The sequence below is a fragment of the Megalops cyprinoides genome, chromosome 20 (assembly GCF_013368585.1).
Source record: "Megalops cyprinoides isolate fMegCyp1 chromosome 20, fMegCyp1.pri, whole genome shotgun sequence".
NCBI classification, from domain to species: domain Eukaryota; kingdom Metazoa; phylum Chordata; class Actinopteri; order Elopiformes; family Megalopidae; genus Megalops; species Megalops cyprinoides.
In genome coordinates this window covers 9,351,900-9,367,201 of record NC_050602.1, presented here as the reverse complement: position 1 = coordinate 9,367,201, position 15,302 = coordinate 9,351,900, and the positions used below count along the sequence as shown (strand labels likewise).

The 15,302-nt window shown below is 41.2% G+C and overlaps 1 protein-coding gene across 1 annotated transcript in view; it reads right to left on the bottom strand.

The window, feature by feature from the left end:
• LOC118795654 (BMP/retinoic acid-inducible neural-specific protein 3-like) overlaps nucleotides 1–15,302 on the bottom strand; it is a 76,597-nt gene that overhangs the window by 14,352 nt on the left and 46,943 nt on the right. The window contains exon 5 of the mRNA XM_036554293.1: nucleotides 5,712–5,817. Coding sequence (XP_036410186.1) covers nucleotides 5,712–5,817 — 106 coding nt within the window. The remainder of the gene's footprint in view (nucleotides 1–5,711; nucleotides 5,818–15,302) is intronic.

Below are 15,302 nucleotides of genomic sequence, written 5' to 3'. Positions count from 1 at the left end.
TAAGTGATTGTGATGGGAGCACTCACAACAGCCTAATTATGCAGGGAAGGGATTGGAGGCACTGGCTGAAGACCATTCAGACACTGAGAGAGAGTGACTCTGAGACAAAGCGAATCTTGACTGTAAGCTGCACATTTCATCTAATTTCAACAGTGCCTATGTCACTGACCTCTGACCCTTTTGAGAGTCACTGGGAGCCACACACGATACAAGGAAAACCTACCCACTCAGAAACAGAATTTTGGGAGGAGAACTATAAGTAAGTTTTACTTCTTGGCTGGGATAGTTTGTGACAGAAATTTGCAGCATATTTTCCTGATTTGCTGATACAAGGATTTTTTTTTCCACTCAGGTAACTGTCCCGTGTCTCTTTGAGAGAAGCTTTGTTGTTTCCATTAGAACTGAACTGAGCTCACTATTTAGAGCAGAATACATATTTACATTTATACATATTTAGCTGGGAAACAGCCTTACAGAGAGGATGCTACAGTGTGCACAATTTTACAGTTAGCATATTCTACACCAGGTCACATACAGTAAAATGAAGAACGTATAACATTATACATATGAATAATTGGCTCAGCAGACAGATCACCTCGTCCAAGGTCAGTGTCCCACATGGGATTACAACAATGTGGGCTGCTTCCCAAACAGCAACTGTGTGTTATATCTTTCAATCTAATGACTGTTTGTGAGATAGGGTTGTTGTGGGAAGCCATTCTGCTTTAGTGAATCTTCCCTTTTCCTTAGATTGTCCTATTGATTCTTAACAGGCTTCGTTCATACCTCCTCTACAGATACTACAACCTATCTGTACAGTCCTGTTCTGCCAACCTTATTTTCAAAACATGCCACAAAATAAAAAATTTCACATTTCAGTGGTGAATCTTTTCCATCATTCTATTGGTAAATGAAATTTTGGAGCACAGTCCTTGAAAACACATACTGTCCTGGTGCTATGTACTGGTGTCTAACCCAATGTTGCTAATGTTAATGTATGCTGTAATTATCTATTGCAATATATTACTGCAAGACATTTTACATTTCTAAAGGTCTGTCATAGAAATATAAAATTACAGTAGTGCTATACTTACTATTTCGCTATAATTACTCCTCGTGTCCCATAGTGCTTGAATACAGGAAGGACTGACTGAGACACATTATGGGGTGCGGGCTTGAATGCAGTACAATGCTATTTACATTTAAATGGTTATTCAGAAACTGTTTTTGGGCAAAGAAAATGGTTTCTATGGTAATACCAGAACCTGTGACAGGGGTTGACTGTGGATTCCCTGAATTGAACTTAAATTACTTTAACCTCTTACTTTAACTTGTTTATATAATAGTTATGGCCTTATAGCTGCTGCTAGCTGTCAACAATTTTTGACGACGCATCGAGAAGCATGGGATAATTAAAATAAGAACAATCACAGAAGAAACTGATAAGCAGAAGCACGTGACATTGACCTTAAATTGCCTGTGACTCCTCTTTCTCTTTGCATGCAAGACATGTTTGTCTGTTACTGGCAGAAAAGCATCAAATAGGGCGAATCAGAGCTCCCAAAAGAGAGAACGGGCCAAAAGGATACGACCAAGCAGCTGTTTTTAAAAGCAAACAAACAAACATATAACAACAAAAAAACCAGCGCTTCAAAGGGAAACAATTTGTTTTTAAGACCTTTACCATCTCCAGATGGATTATGGAATATACACTGTGATAAGGGGAGAGTAGGGGGATTGATAATGACTGCTGGACTAAGTGAATGGATGGCATGGGAGGTGGGGGTTCAGATTCCTCTTTCAACAGGGCACAGCTGCTCAGACGGCCCCCAGCTCCTCCGAATGCAACTGGATCTGTCTCCGCGCGGCAACCCCTTCCCTTCACTGATGGATGCGATAACAGCGCAGATGGCATATCCAATAGTGACAAAAAAATACCATCTGACAGAGCAGAGGGGGGCCTGCAAACTCAGAAATAACTACAAGTGCATCTCCGTCGCGGGACGGCACAGATGTTGGCCAGAACTGCTCTCTGTTGCTATGGGAAGCCCATTGCGTGATGAAAAGCTACACGGGGAAGAGAACGGGCACAAGTCAAGGCCTGCTTCAAGCCTAAAACGCCAGCAAACAGGCGGAGGAATTAAAAAGATTCAGAAACACAGTTATGTGAATATAATTGATCTAGCCTAATCCGCTTGTATGGGTTGCTGAAATCACTGCAGGCCATGAGTCTAATTTACCTTAACGTGATCATTGGGTGTATGCATTCGAGTGCAGTACAAAATGAATGTAAAATTTTCCTTTTCAGAGCAGGGTACTCTCGATCTCATTTAGTGTCAAAGACTGGGACAGTCATGGCTTTGCAATGAGGAGCTTTCAGTGGTTGCTTTTTCAGCCCTATTTATTTTTACAAGCACTGTTTGCTTGCTACGCTGTCTACATATTCAAATAATTTAAGCTGTTTGTAGACTGTTATATTCCTAAAGCCAGAAAATAAAGGGGCTGGGAGTCTTACATTTTCAATTCCCATAAAAGCACTGAGATGAAGAGGCTTAGCACCTAGCTGTATAAAGGTGTCTGTGGTATAGCCACATGATGATTAAATCAGGGTTGAAACAGATGGACAGTGACATGTTACTGCTTGGGTATCATCATGCCTCTTGTCTGTCCAAACATGAGCTTTAGAACTGGATGGTGCAAATGAATTTGTCTCTGTTAAACCTGATTCAATTCAGGTTTTCACCCATTGGTTTATTGGGAAGGCAAGGCGCTTAAAACTGTAAGAAAGTTACAGCAGGCAGGCCATAATACTGTGGACCAATAGATTAGCTTTTAATGGGCTTGCACCTGCTAGTTTACAGTGTTTCCTAATCACCCACAGTCCTTCCAGGCTGCATCCTTTACAAGAGGTTGGCTGATTGGTTCTTCCACAAATTGTAAAAGCTAAATCAGATGGTAGAATCTTGATACACTGTGCCCAACTGGTGTTGAATAACCTACTAAATTTTGTGTGGAGACTGGACACAACCTCTGCCTTAATGTCTACATTAAAATGTGTGCCCTATGGTCACCACAGATGCTGACATGGAGTGTACTGTGGCTTGTGGCTACAGAAAGTTGCGGTGCTAAGAGCTGTCTGTGCTGTCACTAGTGTTGTTAATAGGGCAGGTGGTTTCAGATTGCCCTTATGGCAAGATTGCTGTCCTTGCTTCGTAGCTGTACAATATGCTGCCATAGCCTGTCCCTTATGTGGCTACAAAGTGTCACTTTTCCCAATCACATACTGAACTCAACTCCTGTTCTTGCCCTTCCTTCTCTCTCTTTCTGTCTCTCTCTCTCTCTCTCTCTCTCTCTCTCTCTCTCTGTCTCTCTCTCTCCCTATCTGTCTCTTTGATGTCATCTGAGCAACAAGAGCACATGTAACTTCCCCACACCCTACCCAGAGGTCACCATGAGCATCATTCAGTCTGTATCATCATCCCACACTGAATCATTCATCCTGTATCCCTGTGCTACATTATTGAATGGGAAGCCTGGGGCATCTTAAGAAACAAAGATCCAGTCATTCATCTCCTGGACTCTGTAAGATGAAGAGCCCCCACACACTGATAAGCAAAGTGACTACTGTATGCAGAATGGCATCTGCTTTCAGTTGGAACTTTACTAGGTTTCAATTGCACGCCACACCTTAACTTTGAAACCCCAGGAACATGCTCTGTACATGCTAAAATGATAAACGCAGTGCCAAGTGATTTGCAAGACTAGAGAAAATGTTGGCCAGCGTTCATCTGGAGTAGGGCCTACCTGGTGTGTTTGTGGGCAAATTTGTTGAAACCAGCATCATATTGATATTAATCCTGTTGGCAGCTGAGCCATTCTTGCTCGGGCATATGGAGAATATGCCATTCGTATCTGTGAGTAACTTGGTTCATTTGCATGCTGATAGTGTATGCTTTTCGTCAGAGACAGATACCATTCAATAATCAGGTTGCATAATTTAATATGTAATCTGTTCCCTCACTGATGGTAAAAAGCACTCTTATGACATGCCAACAGTGCTGATGAAAATAACTTTAATGATGTATTTATGTTTTTGCCAGCATTTCTTCTGGGAAATGGCGATTCTGCGAAATGTCCGACGGTGACTCAGTGTTAATGATATTTTCCCACATTTTCCTGGCTCAAGCACGTCAATGCAAGTGCAGGAATGGAGAAAAGCAACGCCGCATAAATCTCGTTAGCGCACATTATATTTCTACCATGATTCTGCTCCATCACAGCTGCACAAAAAAACCAATAAAACGCGCACACTGAAAAAGCATTTGTCTTCTTCTGGATGCTTTAAATGGAGATGGGACGATACTCACTAAGTAGGACACGACTCTTGTTAACCGTGGATCTGCAATAATCTCGGCACTTAACGTCGCTCAGGTGCTATCAAATAAACTCAAATCATGAAAAGTAAGAGGTATCACATATTTCCTTTACAGTTTAATGATTCCCTCCCTACCTAAGCGTACAATTTTGATCAACATAAAACTGCAAACAAACCATACTCTCATACAGAGGCTGGTTTGAGCCGAAATGAAACACAAAAATGAAACAACAAATACAAATGGATATTTCTCTGTGAATAGCGTTACCTTATGGTTTGTGGCTGGTTTGCGCCAAAATCGAAAAAGTACAAAACACAAAACTGAAAAAAAGTTAAAAGCAGGTGGCAGGTGCACAGTGCTGTGTGATGTCCACTTTCGCACTGTTTTTCCAGTCTCCTTGTTTGTATTGCCGTTTTGTTGTGGCCATTTGCATAGCTTTCTGTTGTGCTTCATTTCAGCTGCATTTACTTGGCAGAGTATCTGTCAGACATTCCTCCGGGGGGGAGGGGGGGGGGGGGGTGCGCACAGAGATGACGCCCACTCCCCCGAGGCCAGGACATCACGGTTCAGTGTGAATAAGTAATTCTCTCACCAGGACTAAGGCATATAGGAAGCACAAAAACATGGTGAGATAAACACCTTTAGCAGAAAAATGTTGGTGGTGGCATAGTAAGGCGAGATATCCTTGAGCTGGTACAGCAAAATAGCAGTCAATAAAGTAACTGCAGAATTCGTGTGACACAGAGTTCAGCGGTTGTTGTATACGGATGTTGATTTAAACTAAAATTAAATAAATATCTTTAAAGAAATAATACCCTCTTGAAAATAATATATAAATATCCAATAAATTAATCAATACTACATAATTAAATGTGTCAGCTATTTGTTTCATACAAATATGTGAAGCAAATAACTACTAATGAAAACATTCATTATGTATATATGAATGTGTATTCTGTTTCATCATGTGTTTCAATGTGTTTTTATTTATTTAACTGTGGTCATCTTGTGCTACTTTTAAAACAGATTGGAGATGCATATCTTTCTTTTGAGTGGGAGACTGTCAATACTGTACTGTACTGTACTACTGTCAAATACATAAGTGCAACAAACACGATAAATCCAACTCATCCGACATGGCCAAAAAAAGACACCTGTTTAGAATTCTCCCTCATTCCTCTAACGTGAATTGGTGGCATGCCCAACAACCAGTATCTGATCACTCTACTTGAGTGTATTCTGACAGAGTTTGATGTCGCCGCTTCAATTTGTTGCCAGTCACTCTGAATGTGGTAACAGGGTGCAAGCCAGCTTTAATCTTCTGTGTTACCGTACCTTGTAAATGGACCTTGTTTTCAGGGCTCTGAACGAGGACAGAACTGACAGAGTCAAGGTTGTCGTAGTTACTGCATCCAAGCGGACCCGTCCTGGTTTCCGTTACCTAGGAAACAAGAATAGCGAAATAATGAAAAAAATGTACATAGATATTAACTTCAGAAGCAATTTACATCCTGTTTATGGCATTTTTTCACATTTTACCCCAAATGACTCCTCTTTTCATATATATTACTATGAATGTCCAACTGCTACATGATTATGAAAAAGTGTGCTCTTTGCAATTATTTAATCATTCACCTTACTGAAATGTAACAATGATAATTACTGAAATGCTGTCCTGGATTACAGTAGTCTATCATCCCAGCACCTTGAGTTCTACATGACAAGGGCCTGAGAAATCAACATGACATTCAGTCAAAGGAGAAATATCCAGCTGCTCTCCCAGCAATGTTAACATGGACTTCACACTGCCAGGGCTTTTAGTGGATACCACGCAACCATCTCTTCATAACAACTCTATAACAATCTTAACAATCTGACTGAAGCAATTATATGATGGCTTACAGTATTAGGAGAACCATGTTAAGGGGTGAGTCATCTTCAATACGCTTCCTTATAAAATATCAAAAATGTGACGTATCTTATTTCACCGAAACACAACACCAGAAGGGGGAGGCAAAATGAAAGCCATTGGAAAAGCTCAAACAGTATCCGCGATGACATCATCTAATACCGGTCAAAAGAGAGAACCCACGCAGGGGATTAAACCTGATCACCTATGCCTGTGGGAGACTTGTAGCTGTATTGAGGGGAGTGAAAGTAAAATGCCCCCTAAAAGAACCATATGGCCTGCCCTTCTGCTAGCTGATTGGACCTTAGGCTCAGGCTACTGTAGGTAAGAGGAGATGTCCGGAGACCACTCTGTCTCTGCTCTTTTCCATAGGATAATCACAAGCTTGTTAATTAATTACACTTCAAGCTTTCCTGATCTTCATTTACCCCGCTACCCTTCGCCGCTCCCTGAGGGTAAGCAGATTAATTTCAATAAGAACCACATGGTGGGAAATTCACATCATGTTTATCTTACCATGTTCCCTTTGGTTTGGGCCTGAATCACCTCATCTTTTTATAGGATACACACGATTTTAACATCAAGGGGATATTATAGAGAGAAAATACAAGTCTTACAACAAAGCAAGTGTCCATTTTATTGTTATGATCCTTAATTATTGAGCTTCCCCCCTGTGTTTGAACACTGCCTCTTTTCAAACCAACAAAAGGTGAACACTTTTGGCAGTTAGCAGTGATTAAGGGCACAAAAAGATCACTGCTTCATTTCCTGTTTTATAAACACTACTGCTTCCTGATATTACAAAGTGATCGCCCGGTATAATAATAAACACCTGTTTTATGTCTTTCATTTGCCTGAGAATCTTGTTTCTCCCACAAGGCCAGACATGGATCAGAATGAAGCTTTCTCAGATACTGAGATGAATCAGAATGAAGCTTTCTCAGGTACTGAGATGAATCAGTGTGAAGCCTTCTCAGATGCAGAGACAATTCAGATTTCTCAGGCAGTTAATGAAACTTAGATGTTTGGCTCTGTTGGGAAAACTCTGTCTCTTTTAACTTACAGGCTATCTGGATGGCTTCAAACACTGGTCAGCTTAAAGCCGCACAGGGAGCTCCTACATACATGCTTCAGAAAGGAAGCTCTCTACAAAAGAATGTGTTATCTTTTTAGGGGCTATCAAAACAACATTTTTATTAACCCCGAGCTCTCAGCTCCAGAGACTCTCTCTCTCTCTCTTAAGCGTTAGTATTTGACAATACAGGGGAAGCAGACCATTTCTTCCACAACACAGTGAAGTCATCTGGACCGCAAAAATCAATGGAGTCACCTCTAATTACTAGTGTCTGTGCTGGAACTTTTACTGTAGATTTAGCCAACATATCTCTAACCTCACATGAGCTGTAATGTTACACAGCAGCCACCCACCTCTCTTGTCTGAAACGCGTATCTTACACTCACTGTGTATATTACACATAATGTATTATCATTATAGATCATCGCCTGATGGGAGGCTGATGAATCTGTCTGTGTCAAAGCCCCTTTGGAAATGGGAGGTGCTTCGGAAGTCTGCATCTCTCAACCTCAACTTTCCATAAATAAGCCACCAGTCTCCCTTTCCCCTGGCGAAAATGAGGAGCCAGCGTTGAAGTGATGGATTATAATTATGGAAAAAATTGCTGTGGGGCTCATGGGGACAATGACCTCTATTATTAGATGTAATTTTAATCACATTACTTTACTCCTGAGGTCTCCGGTCTCTCCAACCCAATCTCACCACCCACTAAGATTAATTGAGGCGGTGGGATCATTTCACTGAGGTGCAGGGCTCCGGCTCCTCGCTCTAAAGACTTTTTAACCTCCTTTTTAAGCCTGTTCATAGAGGCCGGCCTTTAATTTTCCCAAAATTCACCTTAATATGGCTTAACAAGAGTCCTTGTGTACTCAAAGCCTCTTTTACTGTCAATAACCGGAGCTGCGCGGTGCCTGTTGAGTCCAATTCCAAACCATTTAAATTTCTTTCCCATTTTCACGGGAACTGCATCCTCAAGGACCTTGTATTTTTCACTGTGTGATCATTCAGCCCGCGTAAAAAACCGTCAACTTTATTACGGCAATTACTGAACCAACAACAGAGGCGAAAATAACGTCGGGGCTGTCAGAGAGTCCCCCTGTGCAAAGAGCCGGGAGCTGGAGCTGGAGAGCCGCCTTCCAGAGATGCAGCTGGGTAAAGTGCCGCTCCTGAACGCTGTGTTAAAATGAGATAAAGTAGCCCGTGCCGATGATAAGCATCGGGATCGCGTGGTGCTCCCCGGGAAAGGAGCCGCACCCCAGGGTTTTGCATCGGCATAAGTGATGCGCTCGTGGCGGGAGCCCTTCCTCACAGAGTAGCACCGTGGGCACCATCAATCCTGGCAGGACAGCCACTGACCCTGTTTTCCAGCTATATTCAGTGCAGAGGCGAGGTCCTTCAATTTTTCTTTCTTTCTTTTTTTCTTAAACAAGGTCTTTTATTGGACATTTTCCAGGTAGGAAGTACAGACACAACAGAACTCCCCACCCACCGATTCATATAGAGAACAGAGGGGGCTCCCAGCTTGTGAGTAGCCAAAGTAGGCAAGATGATCTTCTGAAAACTCCAAGACTCAAATATATTATGCCAAGACGTAGCATATGGTGCTAAAAAGTATCCTGAACAACAATTAAATGTAACCACAAACGAACACTGAACTTTCACTAAACTGCATATGTGACATTCTCACATGCTCCTTCTGTTTATTTATGCCACATGTTCCTGCTGCAAACATCTACTTTACACAACTTTTCATATGCTAGTGCAGCTGATGTACATGTCACTGCATTATACATGTTAATGCATTCATTTTCTAAAATCAATATATATTCCTACATCTTAAAACAAAGAGAAACTATTCTATATACACTTACTGGTGAACAACTGAATTTAGGTAAGAATACGCCAATGGGCGTACACAACACTGTCAATCTCCACACCTACATGCATAATTTGTCGTAAAGAAATTGCCGAGGCACTGCAACTGGATAATTGTTTAACAGATGGCTTGAAATTCAGTAGCTCTGTGATACAACAGATCAACGGCACTGAAACTTTTTTTTAGCCAAATCAAATTTTCACCAGATTTAGCAATTAATTCCTGCACCCCCACCCACCTAAATTAAATTTTAGATGCATGGCATGTGGGTCTCATTTCACCACTCACCACTTTAGGGGCAAATCTAATAGGTCCAGACGAAAAGATAAAAGATGCACCAGCCAGCGCACCGAACGCAGGGAAGAGTAAGACCCGGGACTGGGATCCATAACAATCATCACGGTACACTTAAACTCTGCCCTTTTTTATGAGGAATAAAACATAACGGTAAATTAAATTCAGATTAACGGCGGTCTCACTCCCGTGCTTGCCGCTGTTCTGGATGTAGGAGTAAATCCTGCATCCAAACAAGCTTTGTCATATTTTCTTGTCTTTTGTTGGTTTAGCTGGATTTACTACTGAGGAGTCTTGCCCTCATTTCAGAGTGAGGGCTTCACGCCAGCAATCCATTCGAGACAATAACCCTTTGTTTGCATCAGCTACTGTGTTAGCTCGTCCCTGTGTATTTCCTTATGCTCACTGAGTATGATTTCCATTGTTGCATTGTCGCCGCAGAGTAGCATACTGGATAAGGCGCAGGCCTTGTAACCAAAAGGTTTCTGGTTCAATTCCCTGCTGGGGCACTGCTGCTGTGAGGTTCTTAACCCACAAGTGCCTCAGTAAATATCCAACTGCATAAATGGATAACATTGTTAAAAAAAAAAAAAACCTAAAACTGTAACTAATGGAAGTCACTCTGGATAAGAGCTTTACTAAATACCAATAATGTAACATAAAAGTGGACACTAAGGAAATGGGTTTGTGAGTTGCACAAGGGCTGGCAACTCACAGGCATGAGTGTGATTTGATTTTTGAAATCAGTAAATTCTTTGAGCAATTTTTTCTGTGTATTACTGCAAACTCATTCATAAAATCCACACCCCCCCGGTGGTGTGCTCCACATTTGGGTACTACTCCCCGGTTTATGGTTTAATTATCAGGTAGATTGTGCACTTAAAAACTTCATTCCATGCATTGCACCCAAGTAGCCCAGAGGATACTTTTCATTGGCTGTCCCTAGCCTTTTTATATGTGACTTATTTTATGCTATGTAGCATGCCTGTTACATTGCTTGGTTCATTATGTTTTCATTAGCATTATTACGCTTCTCATAGTTTTCACTGCTGCATTTGCTATACTTAAAGTTAAATCACTGTTTCCTCAAAGCTAACGTTACCTAGAATTTTTCCAAACTAGGGTTCTAATCACACCGGTTTGACCTTACGCACAAAAGGACTAATCACACCGGTGTCACCATATGCACGAAAGGTCTAGGTGGCAAATTTGATGCCAGAACTTAATAAATTAAAAGAGAGTCTGAATCTTACAATGAGTTCCATGAGTGAGCCTATGCCAGAGACAGTCAGTCTCCTTCTCGAGCTGAATTTGTCCTTTTGAATTTTCTGCAGTATCTGCGTATAACTAGATGAGCTGATTCATTTATCATACGCTCATGCCTGTGCTTAGTGATAATATCCTCCTCAAATGCCAAAACCAGTTTCATACATCTCTTTCTTGAAAGTGTTTGCAGTATCGCTGTTATGCCTGCGATGAACTGACTTTGATTGTGTTGGCGTATAATAGATGATTTTGGATGACTACAGCGCTCCCCCTGTCAGGTCTTGATAATAATGTCTTTGTCACTTCCTCATTTCCGGGGGAGCCGAGGCTGGGATCTGTTTTAATTGTTCTGTCTTGTAACAGTATCTCTTTTCTATGACATGACAAAAAAATTCTGATTGGTTGCTGTCAGGCAGCAGATGCACCCTGGGGTCTGAATGCATTTTTTTTTCAGTAGGAATAGTTTGTTCCTAAGAGCCAGATTTGGGCCTATGAAAGGAACATTTCACTTTGATCTCACTAATACCGAGAAGTTCAATATTTCTGCCGGAGATATCTGTTTTTGCAGCGGTAAGAATCGAAAGGCCTTTGTTGGACGCGGAGAGTCGTGAGTCGTGGGGCTTAGCGACGATATTACGAGCCATTTCTCCCGCAGTGCACTCTCTCTTTTGTCTCTCCAGATTTTTGGCTCTGGGCGGCCTTGGCTGACCCTCGAAGATAACTAAACCAAGGGACGACCTCCAGCGCAGAGTGGGAGATCATTCCCATCCAGCACCTGGCACTTTCCAGATCTGAGGTCCCCTGGGAATTCTTTTCCTTCAATAGCGCTCACTGAAGCTGGCTGCATGTTATTTATACCTGCATAGCAGCTGTTTGAGGTTAACCAGTCTGTTTTCCCAGTAAGTTCACAATTACCACTGCATAAAGAGGAAAAACAACTCGCATTAACATAAATGTCAACACAGAAACTATTGAACGTGGGCATAAAATGACCTTTACCATTTTAGCATTAACATAATACCTCATTAAATTACAACCACACAACCATTACTAAACCCACCTTTGTTTAATGCCAGTGAAATCAATTGTTTTGACTGAAATCCTGTTACATGTATAAAACTAACAGTCAACATTAACACTTGACACTGTAATTATCATCTCTTTAACACTGTAATTATCATCACATTTATTTTATGTTTTTGGTTACTGAGTAGGTGATCATTTGTTGATTACAAATATATTCATTATTACCTTCTATTATGACATTTTTATTAAATTTAACTATATATGTTAACTAAATACGAACATAATTGAATTCACACTACTTTTAAACTGGCCAGCTGATCGGCTTGTAATCTAGGATGACACAAACTACAAGGGCAAAGTCAGTCACATTTGACATTCTGAATGCTGGTAATAAGCAATTTTAAGATGTCATCCTTTGTTAAATATTAGTACAGTTACCTGATGCATGCACGTCATTCCACTATGCTAATATGCTCTGTGATAATTTTTTAAATTACTATTTAAATTATTATTATTTTAATTCAATAAAATATTGGGGATCAGAAAATAAATTGCAAGGACACATTCAAATAATTCATGTAAAGGTGTTGTAAAGCAGCTGTATACCTTTGGTGGTGGAAACCTCTCTGTAAACGATGGCATAATTATCAGGCCTACTGTTACAAAGAGACCATTAGAAGTTGAGCTGACCTCAGCCTGGCAAGACACTGGCAGATTTCTCAGAATTTCCTTCCATGTTACCTTGGCAACAAATCCTCATGTTCTAGGTTAATTAAAAAGGAATGCTTGGATTGACTTGGATGCATGAAATCTCAGTCAACATCCCCTCCTGGCAGTCACAAAAGAGTGAAAGCGATAAAGAAAAAGGATCTCTTCTTTGGTTTGCCTACATCTGGACTGCCAGACAAGGATGTGCTCTTATGAGGGAGTGTGAGAATACAGGGCCACCATAAAACAATCCATTGCTCATTTAAAAGGAATTACAACTGGGTGTAGTGTTTTTTCAATATGCAAATCATCTGGGTGGTAACTGGCATTCATGCTTATCGTGGACGGCTAACAATGCATAGTACTTAGTGAAACAAAACATTGTAAAAAAAATATATTAAAAATATAGTGAAATAAAATATTGGTCAATACTACTAGTGTCTAAATGAATATAGAGTCCCTTCCATGGTTCCCATACACATTCACCAGTGCTCCCAAACACATGTAAACTTAGAAAGGCCTGGTCTCAAAAGCCCTACAATTAAACCACTGCTCCTTCCGAGATGCTTCCACGGTCCCAATGGACGGTAGCACAACCCTTCTGCTGTTCTGCACAATGTGGGGCACCTTCCAGGCATTGTCTTTCCCAGCCTTGCTCTGTCTCCCCCTTGAGCTCCAGACAGGGAATGATTTCACGACCGGGGGACAGAGGAACTGTAAAGACTGCCCTCCTCTCTACATTACCTCCATGCCTCCCGAAGGCGCCCTATCACTGGAAGTGCCACGGAGCCGCACGGAAAGTCAGGATATAACCAAGGGTTATGGATGAGCCTTCAGCACGGGAGAATGAGTTAATTAATTTGTTGACCGCTGCTCTTGCCGGAAGATGAGGTGAGCAGAGCTGAGCCGAGCCCTCGGGCCCCTCCTCCATGCTATGTATAACTCCATGTGTACAGGAATAACCCCTGAGTTGTTATCATGATGGATTTTAATTACACAGCTTTTACAGATGAGGCCAGAGGGACGGGTCTGAGCTTTAGATTATCACACATCTGTAATTACACTGATGTAATATGACGGAGAACGGCGGCGAGACGGCAGTGATTTAATGCCCAGAGGTCTGAACAAAAAAAAAAAAAAATTCACCCAGTAGAAATTGGATTAAAAATATAAGCAGAGTCATGTAGGGTATGCATTAAGGTGACAAGCAGTTCTCCTAACAAGTAACAAGTAGGTCTTTCTGATCCAGTGCTAAACTTAACCTTGAAAATATATATTCATGGGTCATGAAGTTCATTGTAAGCCCCTTGAAGTTTCAACTGTGCACACCAGTTTAGGACAGAATTGGTAGGATGTGTGATGGGTACTCAAGCTCAGGGTTTATCTGATGGAAACAGCTGGTGTCCCCAAAAAAGACGTTGTATATAAACGACAAATGCATTTCAAACTCTGATGAGGCCCTAACATATGTCACATACCGCAACAGCATACACTTATGTTGACCATAATGACTTTAGGTCAAGGCTTAAGAATATTCTTGAGGGGTGTTGATTCTTGAGTGCCATTACTTGGTAATGGCGTTCGTTCCAGCACAAGATGTACCCTATTGTCCTGACACTGCGTTCTGCTGTCTGACTGGGAGTCCACAGCGTTTGGAATATAACTGGCACTGTTCCACTGAGGGAGGGTGTGTTGCACACTGGCCATGTTCACCTTCTCACATTGTTCATCAGCACCCTATAATGACTCCTCAGGTGCTGATAAGTAAATCAGATGATGCTCGTATCCTCCAATGGGATTTGCTTTGTTGTAGTGCACTATGGGGGCTTGCAGTGTGGAAAAATAGCTATTGGCTGCACATGAGTGTATTGGAGGATGGCATTTGCCATACCTCAGCACTCCCGCATGAGAGTCGACAATGTTGATGATGTTACAGTGAGCTGAGCTAAACACACCTTTAGCAAACGTTTTCAGAGTCAGAGTAAAAAAAAAGATTAAACAGATAATGAAACGGTTCACAGAATTACTGTAGATATTACAGTGAAGAGTATTACAAGATGGCATTAGTGTACAGTGGCTTCCAGAATTATTGATATCCTTGATAAAGTGGAGCAAAAACATCATTTCACTGAGGAATTGCAAAAGAGCGCAATAAGTATTCTTGTCCAAATAATAAAAAAATATGTACAATTAAACAGTACCAAAGCTGAGCGCAGCAACAAAGTAATTACATTTTTTTTCTTTTGAAGAACACATACAGACAATTAATTTGGAGCCTTGAAATCAATATTTTGTGCATCCATTTTTGAAGATGCTTCTTATAGTGTTTCATGGCATAAAGGCACATATTAGAAGGAATTTAAGACCACTTCTCCTTGTGGAAATTCTCCAACTGCTTCAGATTTGCTCATACTCTTGCTTCCTGGAGTTCAGACTGAAAGAAAGGTCTGCTGACATGGAAGGTTCACGCCCCTGCAGCGGGTAATACAATGGCAATTTTACTTGATCTAGTTGCAGCTTTAGCACAGGTAAGTATTTGATGAGGCATTTCTTTGACCTTCAGCATTCGTCACAGAGGTCTACCAACCAAGAAGTATTAACGGATGGCCATTCTGGGTTATGAGCCTTGCTCCTTACAAACCACACTGCTCCCTGCTGGATATAGGGAATAAAAAAAAACTGTTAATAAGCATGATGCCACTAGGTCAAAGTGTGAGAGTGTGAGGTGGGACCCCACTATGTGAAGCTTTGAGGTGTCTGACATTGATAGAT